This window comes from Anguilla rostrata, chromosome 1 (assembly GCF_018555375.3).
Source record: "Anguilla rostrata isolate EN2019 chromosome 1, ASM1855537v3, whole genome shotgun sequence".
NCBI classification, from domain to species: Eukaryota; Metazoa; Chordata; class Actinopteri; order Anguilliformes; family Anguillidae; genus Anguilla; species Anguilla rostrata.
This window is the reverse complement of record NC_057933.1, coordinates 9942066-9969396: the sequence shown is the minus strand read 5'-3', so window position 1 is coordinate 9969396 and position 27331 is coordinate 9942066. Positions and strand designations below refer to the sequence as shown.

General features: G+C 47.8%; 1 protein-coding gene across 4 annotated transcripts in view; it reads left to right on the top strand.

Moving 5' to 3' along the window:
* samd4a (sterile alpha motif domain containing 4A) overlaps window positions 1-26700 on the top strand; it is a 38726-nt gene extending 12026 nt beyond the window's left edge. Inside the window, exons 3-13 of one of the 4 annotated variants that reach the window (XM_064321371.1) lie at window positions 7393-7908; window positions 10277-10546; window positions 12685-12794; window positions 13173-13259; window positions 14738-14963; window positions 15464-15549; window positions 15980-16098; window positions 16539-16743; window positions 18007-18133; window positions 19977-20060; window positions 21281-26700. In XM_064321371.1, coding sequence (XP_064177441.1) covers window positions 7393-7908; window positions 10277-10546; window positions 12685-12794; window positions 13173-13259; window positions 14738-14963; window positions 15464-15549; window positions 15980-16098; window positions 16539-16743; window positions 18007-18133; window positions 19977-20060; window positions 21281-21309 — 1859 coding nt within the window. In that variant the 3' untranslated portion in view covers window positions 21310-26700. Of the gene's footprint in view, window positions 1-7392; window positions 7909-10276; window positions 10547-12684; window positions 12795-13172; window positions 13260-14737; window positions 14964-15463; window positions 15550-15979; window positions 16099-16535; window positions 16744-18006; window positions 18134-19976; window positions 20061-21280 lie in introns of all 4 variants that reach the window. The other 3 variants (XM_064321363.1, XM_064321389.1, XM_064321379.1) reach the window with 3 other exon arrangements.
* Window positions 26701-27331: the final 631 nt, after the last annotated feature.

Below are 27331 nucleotides of genomic sequence, written 5' to 3'. Positions count from 1 at the left end.
GCTGCTAGCACTCCGTGCTTCTCCAGACCGGCTATGTTTTTTTTTTTTTTTTCCGAGAGTGGGTGGGGGTGGGGGTGGCGGGCGGCAGGAAATAGTTTGGGACTGGCTTCACTGGGTACATCTGGGGGGGGGGTTGTCTGTCGTTTTTCTTTTTGGGACATTGTCTGTGTCTCCCCGACTGAGTGTGAACCACCACGCTAGTTTTGTGGTGGCTCAGTAAAAGTCAGGACTGCAGACTCTGCGTTGTAAATAGTGTCGAGTTCCCGTAACTCTCTTGCTGGAAACACGCTTACATCGGTGTCATGTTTATTTCAACAATACGAAGAAATCCCCGAATACCAGAGAGCGCCTCCTTTTGATTGTTATGTGAACACGAGACAAAATTATACTGGCGTTGCTAAGGAGATCAGAGGGTAATCGTGTCTAAAAATCAGAGAATACGAGGTCGACTGCAGGAGGAACGCTGAACACTGTGTTCTGAAAACTGTCAAAGCAGCTTCTGTGAAAATGAGATTTTACTCTTGTTTTTTCCACTTCGGTCACACTTGTACCCCCCAGTCCCGGGGGAGCCACGTGTTTGCTGTCTGTTTTTAGTAGATGTGCTCTCCGATATTCCTGTATAAATAGGGCGTTATCTCCCCCCCTGTCTTATTGGGGCTGTGTGATGTGGAAAGCCTATATTTAGAGCTTGGAATCATGTGTCTGCTAAACAGATAGCCTCTCCCGTGTAGACATGCCTGTGTGAGTGTGTGCAGTTCCCCCGGCCTGGGACAAACGAAAGCGGCTCATTAACCTGGGTATTTTCCACCATGACTTCATGGAATTAGCCGGATCGCGGTTTCTTTGACCGGCCCCGTCCTGGCCGTCGACCGTCGGAAGAGGGAGGGGGGGGGGGGGCGACCGTTCAGGGCTGTGCGTTTAATGAAGTGCGATCTTTAATTTGCGCCTTCTCAGAGTCGCGTAATTTAAAGGGGCGAAGGCGTTCCGTAAACAGTTAGTGGGACAGGCTGTAGTCCCCCCCCCCGTGTTGTACACGCCCCAGTGACCATTGATTGGGTCTTACACATGAGAGTAAGCACTCCCAGGTGTGTGTGTGTGTGTGTGTGCCTGTGCATGTTTATGAGTGTGTGTGCTCACCAAAGGTCAGCAAACACACTCAGCGACACTGTTTCTCTGTGAAATGTGTCAGCTTTGTTACCGATGACACTGAGGAAAGCTGTGCTGAGCCAAACCAGGCCAGCGGGAGGGGGTGGGAACACTGACAGTTGTGTTGGCAGCAGGACAGTTTCTGGCTCTTTTGAAGGTGTCTGTGTTTTCATAGTTTTTACCTGCTTTCATTTGCCGAAAGGGGGATCACCCTGATTTTGCTCATTCAGAAATTCGGAGAGCCATTTGGACTGGGGGGGGATGTGGACAAGTCTCTCACAGAACAGCCAGTGGTAATTAGAAGCCATTTCCATGGTATATGCACTTAGCTCAGAGATATGGGTGGGGCACTTGGCGTTGTACTCCACAGAAAAACTCAGTTACCATAAGGGTGACAGATAAAAAAGAAAAATGCCGGTATATGGAAATGTGTTAAGATTATATGATTTGAGCTTGAATACAGCCTCAGGGGCAGGCAAACCGAAATATCTCACAAGGGGGCATCTAGTACGTGCCGGAATATTAAACTGTTGAAGAAATGCTTCTATTTTTGGCAAATAAAAGGTGTGTGGGAGGGAAGGACGGGGGGCGGGGGGGGAGTGGGTCTGTACAAAATTACAGCATAACGTAAGAATCTTTGAAAGCTACACCCCTCATCCGTGGTTGTTTTCTGGGTCTGGGTGCCACGTAGAGTTCAGCACCACGCATTGTTTAGCTTTGGGGAAAGAAAAAAAAAAGGGAAGAAAAAAAAGTGACTGAAGTAGGGTTTTCCTCCTCTGGCCTGCTGTGATTCACGAATTCCGGGCAGTGACCTCTCTCTGGAGCAGTTAGCGCTGCTCTCGCTCAGACGGAGTTTAAATATGGAAGAGAAAAAAAAGAAGGGCTTTGTGTGCCGTGTGGTGAGCGCGTAATGAGTCACTGTGCCAGTGACTGGGAGCGTGCAGCTCCGTCTGAGCGGAGGGAGGGAGCGAGGGAGCGAGGGAGGGAGAGAAAAAGGGGAAGAGAGAGTGGGAAATTGAGAGAGAGGGGGAAAGGGGAGAGACCAGTGACGGAAGGGTTGGGGGAGGGGGGAGAGGTGGGGGGGGGGGCAAGGAAAGACTGTTCATTGTTTCCATTACCCTCCTTAGTCCCTCCAGTGTGTCTGTTTTTTTTTTTCTCGAGCGAGATGAGGTTAGCACTTTACGCCGTGGGGTAAGCGCGGGGGGGGTGGGGGGGTGGGGGCGGGGGCAGGGGGAAGAGAGAAACGGCACGGACTTCAGAACTCTCCCTGCCGCATTTCGGTGAGCTCGCGGGCAGCACGTGTTTCGCACCGCTGACCCCTGACCCCTGAGTTCCTGTGAGCTGTCTCTTCCCTCTGTCTGAGCAGCGCCATTCATCTTTCAGAGCGAGGGGCCTGGTCGCCGCAGACAGGGGTGTGCATAGCATCCTTCCTCCTGTATTTGTTGGTCTGTTTCCCCAAATGACCTAAGCGATACGTCTGGTCTGTTTGAAAGTGATACATTGATGAAATCATGCAGCAGTTGGAAGATGCAGAAGATGGTTTCCTGTTGAGCAAGCAAGCGAAAGCAAAAAAAAAAAAATTGCAAGCTTGGTAATATTCAGAGTGTTAATCATGGATGTATTAGGATGTACTAGGAATGAGAGTTTCTTATGTCCATTTTAGAGCTATATCTAAACAGAGATGTATCAGAACCCTATTCAATGAAATATAAAACGGCATTAAAAGAATCTTTGAAAGATCCCATTATATAAGAATAAGTCCTCCGAGTAATTCGTCAAGCAGGTAGCCAATAAGAGCCAAAGGTGACCAGGTCGGGATGTTTGTGAAGGAAGCGATGGGTTCCAAGGGATTAGCACCAAATGTGTGTTTTTACTTGTTTGAAATAAGAAAATGCGAAAAGCAAACCATAGAATGTGAAAGCAGCATGTTGATGGGATAGCTCAGGAGCTCCGAATTTAGTTGAGAACAGCTTGATGAATGCTTGTGGACCACTGAAAGACGTCTGTTCAACAGAGCTTCAGATTGCAAGGTGTATTACTAGCTAATGAAGAACTGTAATAAAGTTACATTTTCTGTCAATACATTGTGTGATATGTAACGTTGATTTGCTGAAGTGTTAAACTCCAACCACAGTACACTGCTACCAAAAACACACCGGTGGAAGATGTGAAGGAATCACATTGTGAAGGAATCACGTTCTGTTGTATTAAAATGTTCTGCCTTTATGTATGGAGATAATGCAATTAATTTAATAATTTTAAGGCTTTATAAATATATTTAGCTGTTAAGGGAATCCTTTTTTTGAAGGAACTTTTAAGGGAATCCTTACTTTTGAAGGAGCTTTTAAGGATATCCTTTCTTTTGAACACACGCTTGGTTCAAACAGGGTTGTCAGAGTGGTTAAAATGTTTTGTTAGTCTGTGTGCAGTTTTGTCATGGAATCGTCGCGCTACAGTCAAGAACCCCATAATAAAAAATTGTTAATGAAAACATGTAAAAGTTTAAGAGGTGCATCCTCTTCTTAAAGCATGCTTGCTCATTGTCTATCCTGTAAGATTTTTTTGTGGCCAGCTCATCAAAGTATTTGTTTTCTTTGACCCATTTAATTGTTGTATTTCGAGCCGAGAGCCATTTTTCGTTCTTCAGCGCTCCTTCTATTTTGAGCGCTCGAGCGTCCTGCTGCCCGTGCCCAGCCCTGACTTTTCGGCTTCATTTCAAAACTCTGTGTGGAACGTCAGCCCAGACTCCCAACGAGTCCGCTTCCAGATACGCATCTCGTGTGAAGTTATGGAGGCTTTACTTGATTTGGACTCATTTGCAGTTGTCAAAAAATTGCATCGAGTGTTCTTGGTTTTGTCTGAAATAGAATCGCCGCTCATAGCTGTAGCCTAGCATGCACCTGCCAGACAAACAAAATCTCTGCCGCTCAGCCAGTGTAGGGTTTCAGTTGTGAAAGTGCTGAAATGAGCAGAAACAGACTTGATGGTTCTTGAGTTGTTATGGTTGTAAACCGTTTTTACGTTGCAAGATTCATTCCAGTAATTGTGCATGCGGTGGATTTCTTCACCCGGAAATACCCTTCTTAAGATGCTGACCTGTGGCTTTGTTGCCGTTGTCACATTGTGTCTGCAGTTTCGAAAAGAACAGAAGGACAGCAAAGCATTGGATTGCGTCCTGGTTCACTGACCAAGGGAAGTAGGAAGTGAAGATCTTGGGGGGGGGGGGGTGAGAGAAGGGTGAGGGGGTTAGGGGGGTGGGGGTGAGGAGTGAGAAACCCACAGTGACAACAGCACAGACAGCATTGTATTCGCCATGCTCTGGGGCATTGCGCAGTCTGGTGCCTGTGGAGGAGGGAAGAGTGTAGCATTAAGAGGCTGAGGCAGACAGAGGCAGGGCTGTTAGACCCGCTGCAGAGGGAGTTATGGAGGCGGAGAAACGGCTGCTGTCAATCAAGGGAAGTGGGGAGGGCCTGGAGCTGGCAACCAGGAAGGGAAATGGGTGGCTCTAAATTTAGGGTGAGGGTGTTACTTGGGATCATGAGAGCTTGATTACCAGATGCTTTCAGCAGTGGTCTGGAGTCAGGGCCAGGGCATGAGTGGTCAGGAAGAGGGCCGTCACATGATCGATGTGCCATCAAGGAGCTTTTTAATTCCAAATTTCTCAAATATCCTTTCTTGATTTAATTTTTTTTTTTTTTTTTTACATTATTCACATGAGCCAGTGTTCAAACAGAGCAGCGTCCCGACGCTCTTTCGCCATGGCACAGATCGAGACAGACCGGTAGGAGTTCTCCCACGCTTTGGCATTCTCTGGGTTGACGGACAGGCGGCGAAGATGCAGATCTGGGCTCCGGTCCTGATTCAGAGGCACAGTGTGCAGTGCTGAGAGAACAGTGCCCCAAGAAGAATGCGATTGTGCGTTTGATATCCAACAGTCCGATGTGATTGGTTGAGAAGTTGTGGGTATGGCGGATAGTACGGGGATGATCACAGACTGGCTCCTCCCTACTTCTGCCTCCCAATACCCCCCCAACCCCCACCCCACCCCAAGGGCAGTGGCCCCCGGGGGCAATGCTCTGCCACCAGTGGGTGTGGAAGGGGCCTCCCTCCCACCTCTTAGCCAGTGGCCGTTAGTGAGCTGAAAACTAGTGGGGTGGAAAACTTCCCCAAAAACTGGTTAGTGGTCTCAACCTGTTTCCTGTCATTTTACTTAATTTTCAAAACAGCGATGAATTCACAGAATACTCAGCACCATCAGATATAGCCAGCTCTCCTCAATTAGGCCATTTAGCGAACAGTACAATTATTCTTATTTGCATTGCAAATTTGTGAACATTTTATGAACATTATTTGTGGATACATGTGCAGTAGACCTCTTCCTCCTCCGCACTCACACTCAGAGAATATTCATGGCAAACGTCTGCAATGCGCAGATTTTAAGTAATCTTGAAGCACCGGTTTTGTTATTGCTGGTTATGCAGAAAGCTAACGTGGTAGTTAACAGAGTCGTGTATCTTTTTTCATTAGGTGTACTTGTTGATTAAAATGGATTCTTTTTATTTTAATTTATCATTTTATCATTTAATCTCCCCAACACGATGTGGAGAAGCTGTGTGTTACCTTCCCATTGAGTAGCCAGACCGTTGACACACTTGCCAATCAAAAAAGATGAATGAAAACCGGTTGAGGCCAGTGATCAGCGTAAAGGGTAGTTTTCCGCCCCACCAGTTCTCAGCTCCCCACCCGCCGCTGCTCCCAGCCAAGCTGGAGCCCTTCAGCCACCCAGTAAAAATGGAAGTGCCAGAAAAAGGTCTCCCGGGGGACACTTAATCATGTGAGAAGTGCCCAGGTCTGTTCTGGCCACGTTGGGTGACATTTGTGTGCGGGTCTAAACAAGGAGACCTAACCTTCCCAAACCAGCCGCAGGCCTCAGTCGTCTAAGTTTGTCTCTGGCCGACGAGCACCAGGAGGCCGTCCCGCAGGGCGTTAGAAACTCATGCAGTCTGGGGTAAAGACGCGATGGGTTTGCTCATTCCTGTCAGCAAATGAAACGGACTGTCCAAACTGAACTTTTTCACGTGCCTGATTGAACATCTCTGCATATCAGGTGTATCCACGAGGTCAACTCCACTCCCCACCAACGCACAGCACACACGCACTCACACACAAACACACACACCTTTGCTGAATTATTACTCAGTTTGTGAGTTGGGTTGACACTCAGTGATTCCTCATAAACAGATACAGATCAGACATCTGAAGTTCATTACCAATAAAAAGCCAATGGCCCATAGTCATAATGTGTCTCAGTGTAGGATTGCTGACCTAGGATCCATACCCTTACTCATGAAACTGTGGACGTGGATCTTGGGGGCAGGGGGGCACGGTGGAAGCCCCCCCCCCCCCAACGTTGAGAAAGCATGAAATGGTCACCCCAATGTTATGTTGTATTGAAAGTTATGAAATGGAACTGGCATACAGTGTGTCAATGAGTTTGAAACTTTGCACAGGGCCCTTTGAAAGAACTTGGTTTGAACCCAGCTCTGCTTCCCTGCCTCACATCCTGGTCTGGGATGAGGTTGTTTTTTTTTTTTTCGGATGAAGTCCAACCTTAAAGCGGGTTTCCTGCCCTGGTTGGACGTGTCTGACGCGTTCTCCAGCAGGTGCACGGATGTCTGCCCTGCGCCCGTCACGGAGCCTCTATTTGTGGCGGGAGGCGAAGCCGTCGTCGGCTGCCGTGACCTGTCGTATCTATAGCCCGCTCTGAACCTGACAGGAATGAGCCTTCCTGCCCTGTGCGGCTGTCGGACGGGTAACAATAGGCTCCGTGACCTCGGATTGGGCCTGAACCGCCCCTCCTGACTTACACAGTACCTATTTTAACGAATGTAAAAAATACATGTATGACTCCTCCACAAACCCCCCTCCTCTTATACCATGTGTGGCTGTTTATTGGGGATTTTATATTCCTGTCGGGGCCAGTATATGTTAAAGGGGGTCTGGATTTCCAACTGCCTGCGTTCCCCCTGAAAATGTGTTTAGCACTGCGGTGGAGAGAGCTAGCTGGGAGCTGAGAGGCTCTTTGAAGCTGAAGGCACAATAATGTCTTTCCTGCTTCAGTTGAAAGAGGACACAAGCAAGTTCACACCACGTTTCCTCAGTAGCTGTGCTGTATTCTGATAGTCTTTGTCTCTCTCTCTCTTACTCTCTCTTCCTACCCTGTGTCCTTTCCTTCCTGGGTTCCAGTGGTTATCAGCCAGTGGCAGAGTGAGCCCAAGGAGAGGGTCATCTCCCTGGTCCTGACCCACCTCCCCCTGCTGAAGCCCGGGAACATGGACGCCAAGGGGGAGTACATGCGCCTCCTGCCCAAGATCCTGGCGCACACCATCGAGCACGGGCGCCACCTGGAGGAGAGCCGGCAGCTGCTGTCCTACGCCCTGATCCACCCCGCCACCTCGCAGGACGACCGGGCCGCCCTCGCCCTGTGGCTCACCCACCTGGAGGAGCGGGCGGCGGCCCGCGGGGCCGGGGACTCCCTGGAGCGGGCGCCCACGCCCCACCACCAGCACGCCCACCTCTACCCCCACCACCAGCGCTACGGCTCGGACGACCGGCTCAACGGCTGGCAGAGCTCCCGCGACTCGGGCCTGGGCGGCTGGCACCACCAGCCGGGCTGCGAGAACGGGCACCTGTCCCTCTACCCCTCCTCCTCCGTCCCCTCCACCATCAACACCGTGGGCATCGGCAGCGGGACCAACGCCAGTAAGTGAAGCGCTCCATCGCCTCTCTCTCTCTCTCTCTCTCTCTCTCTGTCTCTCTCACTGTCTCTTCGTCTGTCTCCCTCTCTGTCTTTCTCTGTCTATCTGTCATTCTCTTTCTCTGTCTGTCTTTTTCTCTCTCTGTCTCTGTCTCTCTCTCTCTCTCTTTCTCTCTCTCCCTGTCTCTCTTTCTCTCTGTCTCTCTCTCTTTCTGACAGGGGGTTAGTGGGCGACAGTCCTGCTTCTGTGCCAGAAAAGCCTGATTAGGCAGACTTCGCCCTATCGCAGCATGCAAAGGTTCCTGCACACGCTCAGTTTGCCCTCTGAAAAACCTCCCGCACTACTGACTCGCTGCTTCACCAATGCTACGACCCTGGCCCCGCCCGTTCTTTTTTCACGCTTCCATTTCCTGTGCCATGGATAAGCAAGCAGGGCGCTGTCTGTTACTGAATTTCACACCAGCTCCTGCCCCTAGTTATTTCATTTCACACAGTTTTTGCGTAGTCTGACATTTTTGTGATATTTATCAATGAGCTCATAGATATTAATACATGAAAACTGTGTCCCTATAAGAAAGATTTTAGTGTGGTCTGATCCCTGAGTGAACCAATGTTGGTATACACAGCTAATTAAACAAAAACTTGTTGGAAACAAAAACTTGCGCACAGCCCCCCCCCCCCTTCCCCTCAGGAATGGAATTGCCCCCACCTCTGTTCTATGCCAGACCCCCCCACCCACCCATAATCCCAAGTGTTAAAAGTACACTTTATTCAGTAATAATGTCTCGCATTCTGAAGGGCTGTCACTATTTTTGGCACTGAAAATATTAGCATACTTCCAAGGTGAAGATATAAACTAAGAAATAAAACCAAGGAACGGCAGTCGCAACCTCACTTGTCAGATTCATGTGAACGCACGTTGCTTAGATGTGCAACAAAGATATTCAGATTGAGCATATCTGTGGTCAGAGCGGGGTATTTCAAGCAAAGAATGCTAGGGTCTTTTTCGTGATGAAGGGGACAGCTGAAGATATAAATAATTGCACATTTAAAGCTCTGCAACACAAGATCTTTTTTATTTTTGACTGCTTCAAGTTTCAACAGCACAAAGAGCTGATTTCACAACCCCGTGCTGTGTACCTAAAGCCGCAGCAGAAGCTACCACAGGTTAAACCAACAATGACTCGTTGCGGTTGTATAAAAATGCACATTTTTTAGTAACAGAAAATTGAGCCTCGTAGTTGTGACTTTGCTTTGGGCCGGAGCCTCCTGTTCTCCCCTGTGACGATGAGTGCTTAAGCTGTGTCACTTGAATTTGTGTTTCTTTTTGTTAATGAAAGCATCAGTGGGCTTGTGAAGGGCGGAGGAGGTGAGGCAGAAGTGGACTGATAGGTTTGTCCCATCTGAGTGTGACGCACCGGTGGAATTCGGGTCTTAAACGCAGCACCCAGACAGCCCCCCTCCCAAAACTGCGCTACACATAGCATTCAGTCCCTTCCCATGTAAGGTATCCTTTGTGAGGGTCTGTATTTAGGGAAAATGGCTAATATTTAGGGACTGGAACTTGAAATGTTAGCTGGGGCCCTTATTTTAGACCAGCAGTGAAGAACTATACATAGCCCAAACAGTTACTGCCGCATATAGGTTGAGGAGGCTTGCTGAATACCAGCGCATAATGCCCCCTCCTGTACATCTTGTTATTTTGTTTGCCTCCGTGGAGCCTTTCTCTCCTTCCGGAACCTTCTCCACGTTGCGAGAGACCGTGCTGGAAGGACGCCCCTGTTGGCTGCTGATGCGGGCAGCGGCACAGATTTTCTCTCCGTCGCCGTTTTCGCCTGCTTGTTCTGTGAAAGACACCGGTGTTCATCAGCTTCGGGTTGCGTCGGGTTCTACTGCTGGGGCTTCACTGGAAGCGTTCAGCTGACACGCGTTAGCGTTCTGTAACTCACGTCTTTCCTGTTAACGACGGGAGGTGTGACTGGAATTCACAGCCAAGTGGTTCCTCCATGACACCTCAGATGTAAGTTCCCTGACAGTGATGTTCCATGAACGAGGCCAAGGTCCTGGATAATGCAGGATGTTGCTTGGTGAAATTAGGAGTTTTGTGGGCCTTTTTTTTTTTACATGGATACATCCAGTCGTTCGGTACAATAAGGTCAGTCACTCAGAGTTGAAAGTAAAAACCAAAAAAAAAAAAGAAAGAAAAACAAAAAACCCTTTATCGCTAAAAATAGCCAGCGTGTTTTGGCTGTAAACGTTGATGCGGGCTGTGTCGAGAGGGCTTGTTTTGGTCAGGGCTCGGGCGTGTTTCCCCGGGACGGCTGTTGGCGGACGCTGTGGGCACTGTGTGGTGTCTGTGTTTGTGTGTTGCAGTCGTGCCCGGAGGGCAGCACAGCCCCCTGAAGCGCTCCGTGTCCCTGACCCCCCCCATGAGCGGCTCCGGCAGCCAGCCCCTGGGCCACGGCTGGCTGTCCCAGGAGGACCTGCGGGGGCGGGGGCCGGCCCCGGACCACGCGCCCCTCTCCCCCCAGAGCAGTGTGGCGTCCTCGGGCAGCGGGGGCAGCGAGCACCTGGAGGAGGGCCCCGGGCCCGGCGGGATGGCGCACCGCAGCACATTCCACGAGGAGGGCAGCGGCATGAGGGGTGAGTCCCTGGGGGGTGGGCGACGAGGAGGGTGCTGCCGGGGGCCCGGGTTCGGGGGCGGTCGCAGCTCTACCCGGGCACGTCGCCGCTAATGGCTGCCCCCTCTGGCGGGGCCGGGTTCGGGACGGTCACACTGCCACCCGGGCACGCCGTCGCCATGGCTGCCCCCTCCGGTGCAGCCGCGCAGTTGTCGGGGAAGGTCTGGCGGTGGCAGTTCCCGCCAGGGCTGCTGTTTTTTGTCAGGGGAAAAAGCAGCGCGTTGTAGGAGAGCACTGTTGTGGCAGCTGGGTACACAATCAGTGGTTTGTTGGTTCAGATTTTGGGCTGGGACGCCAAACCAACCTAGAGCGAGGTTACTTGAGTTTCAAATATTTTTATACAGTAACTCCGGTTTCTAGAATCTTCTAATTGACCATTTTGGTTTGTGCTATGCTACAGTGGCAGTTACACAGCCTTGAGTTACGTCCATTGAAGCTCAGAAACTTATTTCCTGTTTGTGTAACCACCATTCTTTGCTCTCTTGTGTTGGGCTCTCCATGCATTGACCCCGCACTTATGCCCCTGAAGATACCTCCTGTGCATTAATTACATCCGAAATACGCTACGTCTAGACACTTGTGATAAATTGGTCTGAAACAGTGCCTGAAATTTAAACGACGTCCATCGCACAACTTCGGAGGCTGAGGTTGCTTTTTCCCCGCTTTGTAATGTGTGGCAATGTATGTGTGAGGAGTGACAGAGAAAGATGCCTTGTGTAAGGTCTCAAATAGTTCATGTAGCATTGTTCCTCCCTGGTTACTTATCTCGTTTTTTTTTTTTCCAATTGCGCTCGTTTCAGACATGGTCAACTCTTTGTCCAAACAAGGATCCCTTGAAAAGGCATGTTTAGGATGTTTTTTTGACTCAAGTCTGTTTTGAGAAAAGATGAAAGTGAAAGTAGGCTCCAATGCTGTACAGGCAATGACTGCCATTGATGCATGAATCCCCCTAGAACGGTCTACTTATGCCACCTCTATAGAGATAGTTAAATATAGATTTTTCTGCTCCACCAAATGTCCAAACACAATGAAAACTACATGGTATTCAATTCTACTGTCATGAATAGCCTAAGTTGTGTCTTTTTTTTATTTTTTGTGTTAAAAGCATTTGATAAATGAGCTCATTTTTAACTGTTTCATTCAAAGTATTCTGGGAACTATTCTAATGGACAAGAATACAATTAATTATAAGAGCTTTGGTATAGGAAGAGGGCACGTACTGTGAAAGTATAACTATTACACTGACAGTACTGCACTTTCTAAAGTCAGGGAGTGTTTGCCATCTCAGGGGATGTCACTATGATTTCCAGGACATAAATTTAGACCAAATAAACAGAGGATCAGGTAAACACGCCTTCCACTGCACAAAAAGCCTCTCACCCTGCTGCTCTCCACTGTGTTTCTGTCTCGCTGACCGCATCTCTTAAACACTGTGTCTTTCTCCTTTCTTGGACTGCTGCTGCTTCGTCACTGTGGTTTGCCAGAAATATTTCTGAAATTCTCATTGAAACGGTCTCTTCTGATTGGCTGTTGGAAGACCGTCCGCCGAGCTTGGCTTTTGGCCCCTGACGTTCAGCGCAAAGGACAGTTTTTCCGGCTGAAATGTGATTTCAGTCTGCTGGTGTGCCCAGGAGGCATTGTCATAATTCATGGGCAAATTATATGTGGCGATATTAACACTATTATGGGGATTGATATTTTCCAAATGCATATCCTGAATGTCAGCCATAATTGGGAACTTTGAATACAGGTGTATGTAAGCACGCATCAGGTATTACGGGGGCTTTAGCCATACTTCATACATGTATGCCAGGTGTCTTCATTCACTTCAAACGGATCATTCTCAAAGAGGAGACATGATGCATTATTGCCATCTATAGCTGAAGAATGTGACCCTTGTAGAGTGTAATGCTTGTGTGGGAGTGAAGTCCTCTGTAAAGCCACTCCCACCATGATTTTAGCTAGTTACACGCAATCTGACAGCGTCATACCGGTATATTTAGATAGCTGGATTCTGTGCCGTGATATTTTTGTGGACGTCACGCTGTTGTTTGCCGGCGTAAAGTGGGGGAAAAACGTTGCGGTCGTCTGTGCCTTCAGATGTTCCGGCGTGGCTGAAGAGTCTCCGCCTCCACAAGTACGCGGCCCTCTTCTCGACGATGACCTACGACGAGATGATGTCACTGACCGAGCAGCAGCTGGAATCCCGGGTTAGTAGCAGGCCGTTCGTACGCTTACAGGGAAGGGTCACCCTGTCTGCAGCCATTGTCCCCCGGGATCTCAAACAGGAGCTGAAGGACAGCAGATATTCCAGTCACAAGACCAGAGTGACTATCTTAGGTCCACACTGAGCAGCAGGGTAGATTAGGGGGGCTTGGGACTGTATTTGTGCCTAGGAAAGTGTGTGTGTGTGTGTGTGTGTTTTTTTTTTTTTAAACCAGTGGCACTGCATGTAAGGAAACCAGAAAGCGTACTGCTAAATAAACGAAATCCCCAAGTGTATCAGAGAAAGCCGCCACGGGCAAGAATGTTTGCTAAGCAAATGTGTAGTAACACAAGCACCAAAATGCGAACGGCTTTGGTTTCAGAGCGTCACCAAAGGGGCCAGGCACAAGATCGTCATCAGCATTCAGAAGCTGAAGGAACGGCAGAACGTCCTGCGCAGCTTGGAGAAGGTCAGTGCCCAGCGCTTCCGGAACCTTCATCCTTCTAATCGTCCTTTGTCGCTGTACGCCGCTCGCTTGACGAGCTAACGCGGCGCATTGCGCAGTTAGCTCACCTCGACCGACTTATTGAACAGTTGGTGCAGCACTGGTTTCAAACTCCCCATTAGCAGTACAGCATGTAGATGGTCAGTAAAGCACAGTTTTCATTCATGAAACAGCCTGTAACAGGTTTTTTTTTTTTTTATCGCGAATGCTACTCTGGTTTTTCTTGGGTCAAAATAGCTCTCAGATTTTCAGGTGGAAATGTAGCTCTTTGGGTCCAGGGTTGGGGACCCCTGGTCTAGACCTGTGAAAGGAGCAGCGGTTGGGGGTGCTGGATTAGGGGCCCAAGGATAAACAGAGCTTATCGGATTGCTTGTATGGACACTGCGGTTCCAAACAAGTGGATTGTCATCTGAGAACACTTTTGACATTGTTTGGCATAGTGGGTGGATTTAATTGGTGTTCAATGTGCCCTTGAAAAATTAGTTGAACTACTAATTATACTTAATTGAGATGGCTGCATTGAATTGACTGGAAAGGTTATTTATTGTATCATCGTATTGACATTCTTTCTCAAATCATTTGTAGCACAGCAACTGCAAATCACTGTTCGATCAACAGCCTAACACAGTTACCGTAATTATGAGCAAATCAGAAATTAAGTGAATATTATGTCCGGTAGGCTTGATTTACTTTTACCTCAGAGTTACCATGTCTCGCCACTAAGCGTAAACCTTATTGCTTAATTTTGAATCCGTGTCTCAGTTAATCAAAATAGGATGTCGTTGGTCCACCTACTTTCGGGTGACCTTTCCCCCCTGGCCTGTTTGCCTTCCGTGTTACTGCTGCTTTTGCAGGAGAGGAAAGGAGACACCTGTTGCTCGGGATTTGGGCCCATTTTAAGTTTTATGCTGCTCACACGTGAGGCTCTTATTTGGTTTCAAACGAATGAGACAGGAAAACCGAACGCGTGTATTTTGGGGATTACTTAAATTTAACATCACGTCTATCTCGAGATGTGTGCCCCAAATTGCATGCCTGAAGTACCACAGCACCTGGTGGCTGCTCATAAGGAAAAGATAGAAGCTTAACCCTTAAACTGACAGGGTTAAATCATAAATACAAACATATTCATGTTTAAAAAGGAGGCATGACACTGGAATTCTGTGCTATAAGTGGAATTGGCTTAAAGCTGCGATTCTGAGATATAGATAGTTTTAGCCCTTAAAGTGGCTGCTTGTTTATTTGAGCTGCCAGTTAAAGGGTTAAAAAGATGTCCCTGACTGGAAATAGGGTGTTTAATTTACATCTGTGGGTTTAATTGGGCATACGGCACCACACGTCCCCACATGTTTTATAGTTATCTATGTTTAGATCCTTCCACCGACGTCCTGTTCGTTTCCGTCTCTTCCTACCTGACTCGCCCTCTCTCCGGACCGTGGCAGGACGTCCTGGAGGGGGGCAACTTGCGCACCCCGCTGCAGGAGCTCCACCAGATGATCCTGACGCCCATCAAGGCCTGCAGCAGCGAGGAGTCGGGGCAGCGCCCCCTGATGGCCAGCGACGGGAAGGGGAGCGTCCCCGGCGCGCACATGGGGGAGGCGGAGTCGGGGGCGGCGGTCATCGCCGAGGGGGACATCCCCGCCCAGTTCACTCGCGTCATGGGCAAAGGTACGCGGCACACCTGTCACACCTGGCCGGTGTGTAACAGGAAGCAGATCAGAGGAACAGAACTTTACATTACATTACAGGCATTTGGCAGACGCTCTTATCCAGAGCGACTTACACAACTTTTACACAGCATTTACATTGCATCCATTTATACAGCTGGATATATACTGAAGCAATGCAGGTTAAGTACCTTGCTCAAGGGTACAACGGCAGTGTCCTGCCCAGGATTCAAACCTGTGACCTGTAGACCAAGGATTACGTCTCGTGTGTGAATTATGTGTCCCTCAGCCAAGTGGTGAATTAGAAACTCATTTCAACAAAAATTCATGCCTTTTAACAAAATACAAAATTGATGTCTTTTGTTCAGTCTTATGAATTATCCATGTTTTTAACCAAGTGTGGGCTGTCATATCAATCAACCAATGCATTAAAATCTGTGATAGATTATCTGAGTTGTACTTGTTAAGGGTAATGACAGTTTCCCCTTTTGTCTTGCCCAGTTTGCACACAGCTCCTCGTCTCTAGGCCAGATGAAGAGAACATTAGCTCCTACCTGCAGCTCATCGATAAGTGCCTGATCCATGAGGTAACCTTAACACTTGTACTCTCCCTCTGTCGGATACTCACAGATCCTCAGTGAATGCATTAGAGCTGATATAACAAGAGAGGCCATCTTACAATTGCCAGGGGTCAAGTCCAGTGTCTGACCGTGTCTGATGTGCAAGGTGTATAGGAATTAATTTTTCATGCCTTGCGTATATTTTTATGGTAATTTGGTCCGGTGCATTGAAATGAAATGCTCTAGTTCTCGGGCGATTGTGATCTCTGCCAGTTACTTCCTGTGATAGACTTCTTGTGAAAGGGAACGAGGGCTTGGACTTTTAACTGGGGGGTGAAATGTGGGATTTGGCATGGACAGGAAGGGCTTTATTTTCAACAAGGACCTTGTAAATGTGAAGAGAATGGAAATCCTGAGTCATGCTCTGCCCCCCCCCACCCCCTCTCCCTTCCACCAGGCTTTCACAGAGACACAGAAGAAGCGGCTGTTGTCATGGAAACAGCAGGTGCAGAAGCTGTTCCGTTCGTTTCCGCGGAAAACCCTCTTCGACATGGCGGGATACAGGCAGCAGAGAAGGTGACCCAGGCCTGACCCCTGACCCCTGACCTCCCACGTTTACGCATGATTCAGTCACTTTCCCTTCGTCATGAATAAGGGCTTCCCGTAAAAACAGCGGGCTCACCTTATTCTCCTTTGGCATTAACCGCTGGTGACTGCGGCCAAGCGCAATTAGTCTGACTGCTTTACCGTGTCGGAAGCGATTGTCCACACTCACTGTTTTGGAAGAGAGCAGTTCCGTCCTGTTAAAAAAACGCCTTCCCCTAGCCTGAGACAAACGCGATGTCAAGCCACAAGTGTCCGCTAAGCGGCTAGCCTCTTTCCGGCTGTCACTGTGCGGGTCCTGCAAACTCATACTCTGGCCTTTGTCGCCATGACGTCATTTTGACGGTGTCTGACAGAACGATCCCTGCTGTGTGTCGTGCCCCGCCCCCCCCCCCCCTTCCCCCCCACAGCAGCCGTGGTTTCAGCCAATCCAACTCCCTCCCCACCTCCAGCTGCGTGGGCAGCTCGGTGTCGGCCCGGCGGAACCTGCGGCACTTCCAGATGCCGTCGCGGAGCCTGCCCGGCGTGCGGCACAACCTGCTGGGCACCACGGGCCTCCTGGGACCAACGCCGCGTAGCGCCAGCAGCACGCCCACGGGCCTGAAGCAGGGCCGGCAGGTGGGCCCCCCCCCCCCGGGCGGGCTGGGGGAGGGGGGCGGTCTGTCGTTATCATTTATAAAAAAAAAATTATTTATATAGTGAAATGTTCTGCGGTTTTTCCAGTGAACCCGAAACTCAGAAACGTGTCCATTCGAGCTTTAAAAATTTTTTTTTAAAGAATGGGATTGCTGCTTAGCGCGCGACAGAGTGGGTGAACCTGTAGGCAACATTCCACAGTCCCTACATCAGCGCTCGGCAGAACCGCCGCGGGTCCGGCGCTGGCCCGGCGTGATAACCTGGCATACCCGCTCGTCTGGTCAGACGCTCCTCTGGACGTCCTTACAATGGGAGGAAATTCCGACAGCTTCCTTGACACTACTGAAAAATTTGGAATAAGGGGGGAAGGTGGGGAATAAAAAAAAAAAAGAGAGAGAGAGAGAGAGTGAGTCACACGGGGAGAAGCGGAGCTGAAGAGTGGGGAGGGAGGGAGGAGGGGCGAGAGGGAGTGGGAGGGGACAGAGGGAGGGAAAGGAACAGGAGAGAGTGAGGGAGCGAGTCAGAGAGAGTGAGAACAGAGCACAGGCATTTCCTGTTTTTCCCTGGCTCTCTGCACGGGAGGGCCCGGGAAGGGGGGAGCGCCAGACGAATGGAGGGGGAGAGGGAGAGAGAGAGGGAGAGAGAGAGGCCTGTGTGTACAGTAGGCAGGTTACAACGCATAAATGATGTGGTTCGTGAGTCTGTAGTTTAGTTTGTTCAGGGATCCCCCTTTTATAGCTTCTTAAATCTTTATTTCAAGCTGTAGGACAGGCACAGGAACTCTGGCCAAACATGCTGATGTGAATGTGTGAAAGTGTGAATGTGAAACTAGCGTTCGATTTGAAACTACATTCATAAACCATCTCAGAGCTGATCTAGAATCAGGTTCCCCTTGTCCAGGTTCAGACCAGGTACACGATGACACTAAAACCCGAAACTGATCCTGGATCAGCAGTCTTGCCCGGTGACAGTGTGAAGACAGGCCCAGGGTTGTGCTTAGAACCTTGTAGCTCCTACAGTGGAAACTACAGTGGCTGAAAGACTCAAATGAAAAGGTTCCCTGAGGTTTGCCTTGTTTGGGGGGGTTATGATTTCATCCCTCTCTTCCTTGGAATACTGAATCCTTGTGCGTGAGCCTAATTTCATTACCCCGAGCGAGAACAGCGCAGCCTTTGAGACTCCTCCGTGCCGTCTGAGGCTGTCCTTTGTTGCCGTGGTGACACTGGGTCTGTGTCCGCCCCGCAGGGCCTGTGGTTTGCCAACCCCGGGGGCAGCAACAGCATGCCCAGCCGAACGCACAGCTCGGTGCAGAGGACCCGCTCGCTGCCCGTCCACACCACGCCCCACACCATGGTCATGTTCCAGCAGTCAGGTAAGGGGGCCCTGAGCCTGTGCCGTACGGCGTACTGAAACAAAATGGCCCCCCGGGCATCACTGCCACTGTGTGTAACACTGCTCCGTGAACCATGTGAGACGTGCCCCCGTGGTTCTGGGTCGGCGTTGGTTAATCTGAGTTTAGTTTCACATATTCTCGCTGCTCTGGGAATGTTGCTAGCCTGGTCTGAGAATGCTGCTCTCATAACTCAGATGTGAGGCTGATGCCCTTGTGTTCTCTTACACCGTGAAGCTCAGTTCAGACCAAAGATTCGCGACAGGATGAGACCGTTTTTGCGTGTCGCAGAGAATGAGCAGCAGCGGTGTGAGCTTGCTGTCTCAGAATGTGTGATGATGGCACTTACCGTTGCCGGCGAATCGACGTGTCTAATCACTGGTGGCGAGTCATAGAACGTCGGCAAGAGTTACCGGTTACTGCTCGTCGTGTCGCATGTCTCTGGTCTGAGCTGTGCTTAAGTCGCCCTGTACAAGAGCACTGCTGAATGAGCATAATGTGTTACTGTGTAAAGACAGCTAGTGAACCTGCAACCCCCTCTCCCTGTGAGTGGGACCTGATCATATCTGTCACTTCTGACAACCCAATGTTGATATGAGTGTGCCAGCGGGGCATTCGTGACTGGGGCCGCCTTCTTCTCGTGAGCACAAAAGCTCACCCCCCCCACCCCAAAAAAAACTGAAGGAGGAAGGGAATCCAACAGTGTGAGAAAAAGAGTGTGAGACCAGGAGTGAAAGAGAGATAGAGAGAGGAAGAGGGAGAGAGAGTGAAGGAGGAAGGAGTTGGGGACGGCAGCCACAATGAGTGTCTTTGTTGCCAGGCGCTGGGGCGTCCTGGCACTCTTTCTCTTTCCCCCCTCCCTCCATCCCTCCATCCCTCCCTCCCCCTGTCTTTCAGAGGACAGCTCTGCAGAGTCATGGCCGTGGCATATGTAGTTGGAGGTTGCTGGAGCTGGACTCTGGCCAGCAAAACTGGAAAGCCCACCCCAAATCACCCCCCCCCTTCCTCTGACGCTGGTCAGATTAATGGATTGATTAAGGCAGAGGCATCACTAGTGGGGTGGTGGCTGGGGGGTGGTGGGGGCAGGATTTTATGCCTAAAAATAGCGGGTTGACTGTGCCGTCCAGCCAGCAAGTGCCTAACTCAGCTCTTCCTTCCCACAAGAGCTTTTCAAAGCCCAGGCTGTGTTGACTCAGCTAAAGACAAGACCGCTCAAAGCTGCAACAGTAAGAGAGAGAGAGAGAGAAGGGGAGAGAGAGAGGGGGGGGAGAGAGAGAGAGAGAGAGAGAGAGAGAGAAGGAGAAACAGAGAGAGGCAGAGAGAGAGGCAAGAGCAATCAAACAGGAGAGGGGGAGAGAGAGAGAGAGAGAGCGGGTTGTCCCTCAAGTGGCCTGTAGTGGTAACTGGGGTTGAGTGCGGTGCATCTCGAGTGTTTGAGGAGTTGCAGGGGGAATGTCATTGAAATCATTCAGCAGCTGTACACTTTAATCAGATTAGTTTTAGGACCAAACGCATGAATGAAGGCCATTGTTGGAAGTAAATGTGTTGGAATTTCAAGCTGATATTCATCCATTAATATCAGAGAGCAGAGATGAAATGGTCAAAAACGACTTTGAGGTCATTGAAATGACTTTTTCAAACCGTACAATTGCGCAAGAATTATCATGTGAACTGCAGAATTTTACATCCTGCTTTTGAAAATAGCTTGTTGATATTTTCTTCTCCAGAGCATGGTATGTGCTATATCTTAATTATCTGTACTGATATTTCTGTGACATAAAGCACTGCTGATGTTATCACAATGCGTTTGTTTGTAAATCTGCAGATATACAGGTGGCCGTGACTGAACCAGACATCAACAATCGTCTTGAGTCTCTGTGTCTGAGCATGACTGAGCACGCTTTGGGAGGTGAGAGCCCTCTTCAGTTTGAGAAAAAAACAACAGCTGCAGTAACCTGTTTCACCTTTAGAGGGCGACATACAATGAAACCGCGGGGGAGTCTCGACTGAATGTGCTGTCGATTTTTTTTTTTTTGCCTGAACATTCCATTTTGGGACATGTATGACGTCCGAGAAGAGAGTGACCGCTCATCCGAATGTTTCAGAGCGCGTTCCCCTCCCACAGAAAACGAGGGCCGCTCTAAAGGGCAGACACAGCAGACTTTTCGCTCAGTTTTTCGGAAAGTAAACCCTCCTCGTTCCAAAGCGGGCGTGAATGCGCATTGAAATCGGCGTGTTATAAAAAGGAAGGATAAAACCGGTAAGCCTTCCCATGTGAAGTTAGGGGTTTTTCTTTTGAATAAAGAGGGGTTTCTCTCCCCCTCCGCCGGTGGAACGGGGAGACAGTGCCTCTCAGTTTTCGGAGCGGGCCGCGGGACAAGCGCAGCTTTGTGTGAGCGGGGCGGAGGGCGGGCGTGGAGGGGCAGGGTTGCGGGCCGGCAGGACCTGCGGTGTGCTCAGGAATGCCAGACCAGACAGACGCCTGCGTCCTGCCCCTGGCTGCGTGCAACAGACGGGGCAGTGTTCCTGTGCCATGAGTTACCCCCAGCCCCGTCCTGCCCCGCCCCGCCCCGCCCTGCTCCACCCCACCCTACTGCTCACACATCCAATGCCCCCTGCCCCCCTCCATACACACACACACACCCACACAAACATCATCCCCAGCTCCCCGGGTTCTCTCTCCATACAGGAAACTGACCCTGCTACTATTGGCATTTCTATCACAGGCTTTTTTGAGTAATTCCATTTTCCCCTCTGGGCACTGCTGGTGTTGCTAGGGGGTGAAACAGGGTCTCAGAATGTCGATCTTGGTTCTCATTCAGGTTCCAGGAACACTAGAGCATTCTTCAATTGGTTGGATCGTATTCGCAGGTGCTGTTCTACTTTAATGAGAATGATTGTTTCCTGTTTTGAGAGCCCTGATTTTGGGCTATCACTATCACCATTAACTCATGTGCCAGGGTGGATGGATGGATGGCTTTCACTGATTAATTAAGTACTTTTTAACCGCTGGTGAAAACTGCTTTTCTCAGCGATGTTGTACTCTGCCATAGCGGTTGCCTTTATGGTGCCCCTTTGCTGCATTATAATTTATTTATTTATTCCTTGCTTCTTTTCCCATTGGTCCAGACGGGGTTGACCGGACATCGACCATCTGAGCCTGGAGTGAGGAGACCTGGGGAGAGAAGGCTGGCCAGGAGACCAGGGGAAAGGTCGCCCCGAGGTCACAAGGGTCTTCCTGCCTGCCCCTCTGTTCCCAAGCAGCCAATAGGAGGAGAGGGGCGGTGGGTGTGCCCCCCCCCCCCCCAAAAAAAGCTTGTTGCCATTTCACAAAAAGGCTCCACATAGGCATGTGTCATCAGTATGAAACACGCGCCCGCTATTTTTAGTGAACTAAACAAAAACACTAAAAAGACATGTTTACAAGTATCAGGGGGTTTAGAAAAAAATGGAGAAGGGGAAAAAAAACCTACACAATACAAGGGAGAGACGATAAAGGTCCTCCCTGTAAACGGGACTGTGTTGGAGGAAAGAGAAACCAAAGAGAAAGGCTCCCCCAAAGAGCTTTCACAGGGTCTCCGTGGCTGCGACCCTGAGCAGAGCGGCTAACTCCCAAGAGCGGTCGGCCGTCTTCTGGCCAGAAAGGAGGGGTGGGCATTAGGGCTGCGATGAACCCCCCCCTCCCCCCCCCAAATCACAAAACGGCGCTCCCTGATTGGGCTCGCCCTCAACCACGCCCATCAACGTCAAAATGGAGCCACCCTCTTGTCCAAAAAAACAGACAAACATACAAACAATCAAAAAAAAAAAAGAAAACAAACAGACAAATTCCACAAAAGCGCTTAGTTTGTTTGCTTTGTCGATTGTTCATTTGCTTTTTTAGGAAGGACAGTTTGGGAGAAGCTTTGCTTTGTACAGACGATTGGGAAGAAACCAGTCATCCATGTATGTATTGTTTACATAAAATGCTACTATTGAGGGTACCGAAACATAAATTTCAGGTATGAATGTTATAATTTTTCTAAGCAATGGCATAGTATGTGCTCATAGCTTTTTTTTTTCCTTACATTAGTTATCGCCACAGTTTACATGTATGTTTTGCCTACCAGTAGAGAAGCTGAGAGGAAAGTTTCATGTTGCAGGGATTGATGGGAAGTGAGTCAAAGAGGGTTATGAGGACGATGAAGAGTAAGAGGAGCGGAAAAGGGAAGTTAAAAGAGTACGGAGCCTGTGAGGAGGATGTGAAAGGAAAGGAAACTGAGGTTTATATTTTTATCCAGAACGGCCACTTTGATCTGTAGTCATAAGCACATTTCACTTCCAGAATCAGAATGGCGGGAGGCTAGTCGTTTCAGGACAGGTTCTTTGAGCTGAGAAGCAGGTATACGCCTTAAATCGTTAAATAGTTCTGAAATGCTTGTTTTTTTGTCCTGTAGGTGCTTTGGTTCTGTATATCCGCTGTGTGCTTGCTGGGGAGAGCCGTACCTCGACCGTCTCTGTGATTGCCGTTCCCATTCGCTGCGATCTTTAATGATACGTAGTCTGCGATGTGTAAGGCTACGCAATCCTTCGGTGGTATGGAGTCGTGGTGGACCTGTGCTTGTCATTAGCAGTGAGGCTTGGAGTTTTTAGCGCAGAGGATATGCAAGGGTGTGCAGTTGGTATCTGTGTCTAGAGAGATTTTAAGTTGGTAAGCGTTCCGTTGAGTAGAGCAGTTGTAGATGGATATGAGGCAAGTTACTGTAAAAAAAAATCTTTGCTGATTACATTGGGGCAGATAAACTGATTAATATTCTCATATGTGAGGAATACAGATGGGAGAAGTGCTATGTAGGCTGATTGATATGATGCTGAGATGCTAAGAATGTTTTTTTTTTTCTTCTTCTTTTATTTGGGTTCCAGCATCAGTGAAGTCAGATTATTACAGCTCCATGAAACTATGTGAATAATTTCACTGTAAATGTTAACATTGGGTTTTAGTTCCACCTGGTGGCCAAATACAGTATAGTGCGGTTGCACATTTTTAAAATGAATTATTTTAATGCTTTTAGAAATAAAGCTTGACTTCTTTTAATTCTTTTAATTGCCAGTTTTGTCTTAATTCAAAGCATTAGTCAATTTTATTGAATTAGAAATAGCCTTATATTATTAAAGGTTTTTATTTTACGATAAGCTCTTCAGTTTTGTATATGTTGTCACTTTTAACAGGAGCTGCATTACTTTCACACTTAAGAATTATGGATTTCTGTTTGCTATCTGGAAAGGGTTTATACTTATAAGTTAAACATTTTAGCTGGTGTTTCTTATACATGAATTCAATGTTCTATTTTAGACGTTGAAATTTTGTGTTTAAAGTTTGTGCTTAAAGTCACCATGTATTTTTTTCATGCACTTGATGCACTGATATTTTAGTGAAAATATCAAAATCAATGGCAACGTTGACATTGTCTGGAAGTTATAAAGGTGGGACTGGGAGCGAAGCTGTCTTCGGGCCTCAGGCCTGTGTCTGGTACCGCAGTCTCGGTAGTATGATAGCCTGCGCAAGTTCGCGGTGTTCGCTTGCATAAACCATCCCTGTTCACACTTCATCTCTTACCCTGCACACGCTTTTTGCGTTTTACCGTCTTTTTAAAGGAGGGTGCTTCTTCAGTGAGCATTCACTTCAGCCATATCTGTCCAAAGACCTGCGTCCAAAGGAAATCGACAGAGTCGATGTATGTTCTTGACGTGCCGGTCGTGCAGAGGGGTACTCCCGATCTTTAGCAACAGAAAGTCGAAATTAAAATAATAGTACCGGAGTGTGAGGGATCAGTAGGGGTTGTGGTCTTGTCACATGATGCAGTCATGTGACGTGCAGTTGTGTTGGCATACGACAGATCTTCCATGGAAAAGCCCCGCCCCCACGCGCTGCTCGTACCATGTTACACCTTGCAATGGAAAACTTTAACTAACGCTGTCTGAGTTGAGAGGTGTAACGCTAGTTTTGGCTGTGTGTGAATGAGAGATGAACAGATTGTGAAAAGGCAGTTTTCTTCCTCTTTGAATAGGTTGGAACTTAAAGGTTTAATTAGAGTTGTCAGAGATAGAAAGATATTTTGTAACCACCCCTCCTTCCCTTCCCCCCAACAAGCTAGTGCCTCATGCGACTTGGTGACAAAAAATTGTGTAACTCATGTTAACTTGGTCAGCAACAAAAGTGGTATAGCTAGTAAACATTAAGTGGCATTAAATGGGTTTTTGTTTTTTGTTTTTACGCTGTTGCTTCCTAAATAGATTTTAATTTGAATTAAAGCCACTTAATGTCACTGCCATATGAATAAATACTATTTGCAGATTCAGAGCATTATTTATTCTTTTTTATATTACTGTTGCAGAGGTGATTATTGTATTCATCATTTAGATGTATTATTTAAGATACTGTATGTATTAACTTGCTATGGCTGGTGACCATAAGTACATCTCAAATATTAACATAGTTATTTTTTGTTTGTTTGTTTATTTTGAACTATAATCGCCTATTTTCTTTGGTAGTAAAAGACATATCAGTTTTTCTAGGGGTATTTTTTTGTGCTTTCTGTTGATTTTATTGATACTTATATCCCAGAAACCCAGAGCCCAGAATGCCTATAATAGTGAGAGCAGGAGATGATTTCCTAAGGAGTCTGTCTGAGACACAGGTAGGGATCGGAGAGCGTGCTGATGATGCGGCTTTAAGAAAGCAGCGGCACTCTCCACAACTCAGTTTAGTGCTGCGTGGTCAGCTAAATGTTGAATGAACACGTACCGGCAAAGCCTGTCCGTCTTCCCAAAGCAGCGTCTACATCGCGAACAACCGAAAACTACTTTTTAATCGAAGTTTTTTATGATCCCGTCACCTGGAACTGCGCGAGTGCGCGTGCCAAAGCCACGGGAAATGACTAAGGAAGAGAAGACGGGGCGCGACAGGGGCAGCTCAGACCAGGACAGCGGTGGCTGTCGGAGACGGTTCAGGCGCTGGCTCCGGCGGCAGGACAGTGTGCAGGAACAGGACTGAAGAAGCAGCTGCTTACCGGGACTGTTTGTAAACTATAAAGAAGCGAGAGGCCGGCGCGCGCACGTGAACCGTCCGCGGGAATCTGGGGCCTCCCCTGGAGCTGCACTCTCTCTATGGGACTCTGATAGCGCATTCAGCTCGAGGGCTTCCGGATATGAGTGTAACTGTAAACCTGCAGTATTAACAGCATAATGCTACCTTGATATTCCAAATTCATCTTTTTTGTGTAAATGAAGATTATATAATTTGTTTTTTTTTTTGTTGTTTTTTTTCTAAAGCTTTTATTCTTTTACTCTGTATGGTTTGTAGGCTCTGCACAACTGTTTGCGTCATTATACAGTGACACTTCTGCAAACATAGCATTCATACTGTAATGATATATTACCGCTTTACTGTGCGCCTTTTTTTTGTTTTGTTTAGTTTTTTTTTTTTTGGTTAATCTCAAGAGCCGGTGTCCTGTATTGACTGCAGGCTTACATATATATTTGAGACAAAATGGTGTATGTTTGGAAAAAAAAAATGTAAAAGACAAAAAATGGCAAAAAAATTTAAAAGTTAAAAAAGGTAATTTATATTTTAGAAATGCATGCTAAAGGCTGGAAAGTCATATCTAGAATAACAAATGGCAGTGCCTTTTTTTGTACCCAGACATTTACCCATTCTGTAAATGATTTTGTATGGACTTTGAAAATAATGCAAAACTGGTGATTACAGTGGTGTTAGGCGGTGGCAGTAGCGGAATCATTCATAATGCATATAAGGCATTTGATGACATTTACAAAACTGTTACAGGCAAAGAAAAGTTGAACACTTTCTGTTGCTGGCAGTGTGCTGCCAGCTTTTGTCGTTATCGTATTCTGTAGGTACTCATTGCTGATGATGTCATGAACATATCTGTCTATACAACAAACAGATGTACATATGTGTGTGAATGCTTGTGTGTGTGTCTTTGTAACTTTGTACATACGTCTTCTCAAAAGAGTGTACCAGTATGCTGCGTCGTTGTGCGGACTTGTTTCCAGGCCTGCTACACGTTTTAGTCGAGGGAGAGAAAAGTCAGTGACTCAGCCGGTTCAATTCTCGATTGATATTTTCAAACTGTTTGTCCATCATACCCATCATCAGACTGTGTGTAGGTTTTTTATATTCAGCTTTAAGTACCCATTTGTATCAGACCAGAAAATTCCAGGAATTCCGCTCCATCAATGTTCCATCCAATTTCATGCGTAAGTAGAACTTGCACAGTTGTTGCAATGCCAGTGGAAAGCACCCTGGCATTAGCTCAAGCCCAAATTTTCCTATGGGATTTCTGCTTTTGCATTTGTGTATTTGGAATACTCTTGGGAGAGAGAGAATGCTGTATGTGTTTTGAATGACAGCACAATGTGTGTGTGTGTGTGTGTGTGTGTGTGTGTGTGATTGATGTGTGAATGAATGTTTTTGTGGGGTCTGTGTTGAGCGCTTGACGTCTATGTGACAACCACAGACAAAAAAGTATTAAAGAATAACATTTAAACGGGCTCTAATGTGTGTTCATTAGGACTGCGATCAATGCATCTCGGTCTCCCGCTAGCCTCCATCATTGTCTTATATTAAACCAGTCGATAGTTGTAGCCGTAGTTGCAAATTGCATTTAAAAACACCTGTTTCAAAAACACCTGCACGTCAAGTCTCAAAACCTATTTCTGCTCATGCACGCTGTAATTACTAGCTTGTTTGTGTGCTCCATATAATTTAAAACAGCACTTCCAGATAGGCAGCTACATTATAAAAGCCTGGATTCCTGTTTTCTCTTTTCATATTAGAAGGAAGTTATAACTACTTTGTCACCTGATATCTGAAAATATCCTCTTATCCTGGCTGTCACTAGTGTATGTGTGTAGACCTTCCTTTCAACAGGAAATTCAGTTGCTCAAGTGTAGTGACCTGTTAATCGTAATTATGAATCAACCATTTACAGTATGCATCCCTAAGGTCTAAGGCTTATTTACGCTTATGCAAAGGATTACTAATTAATCATGTCAGCATTTCTAAACAAATGTGATGTGCCCAGTGGCTGTTTAAAAATGTACTATATTTGTGTGGAAAGCAGATATTTGTTGTCACGGAAACTGCCACTAGATGGAGGGGAGTGTAGTCAGTGCAAA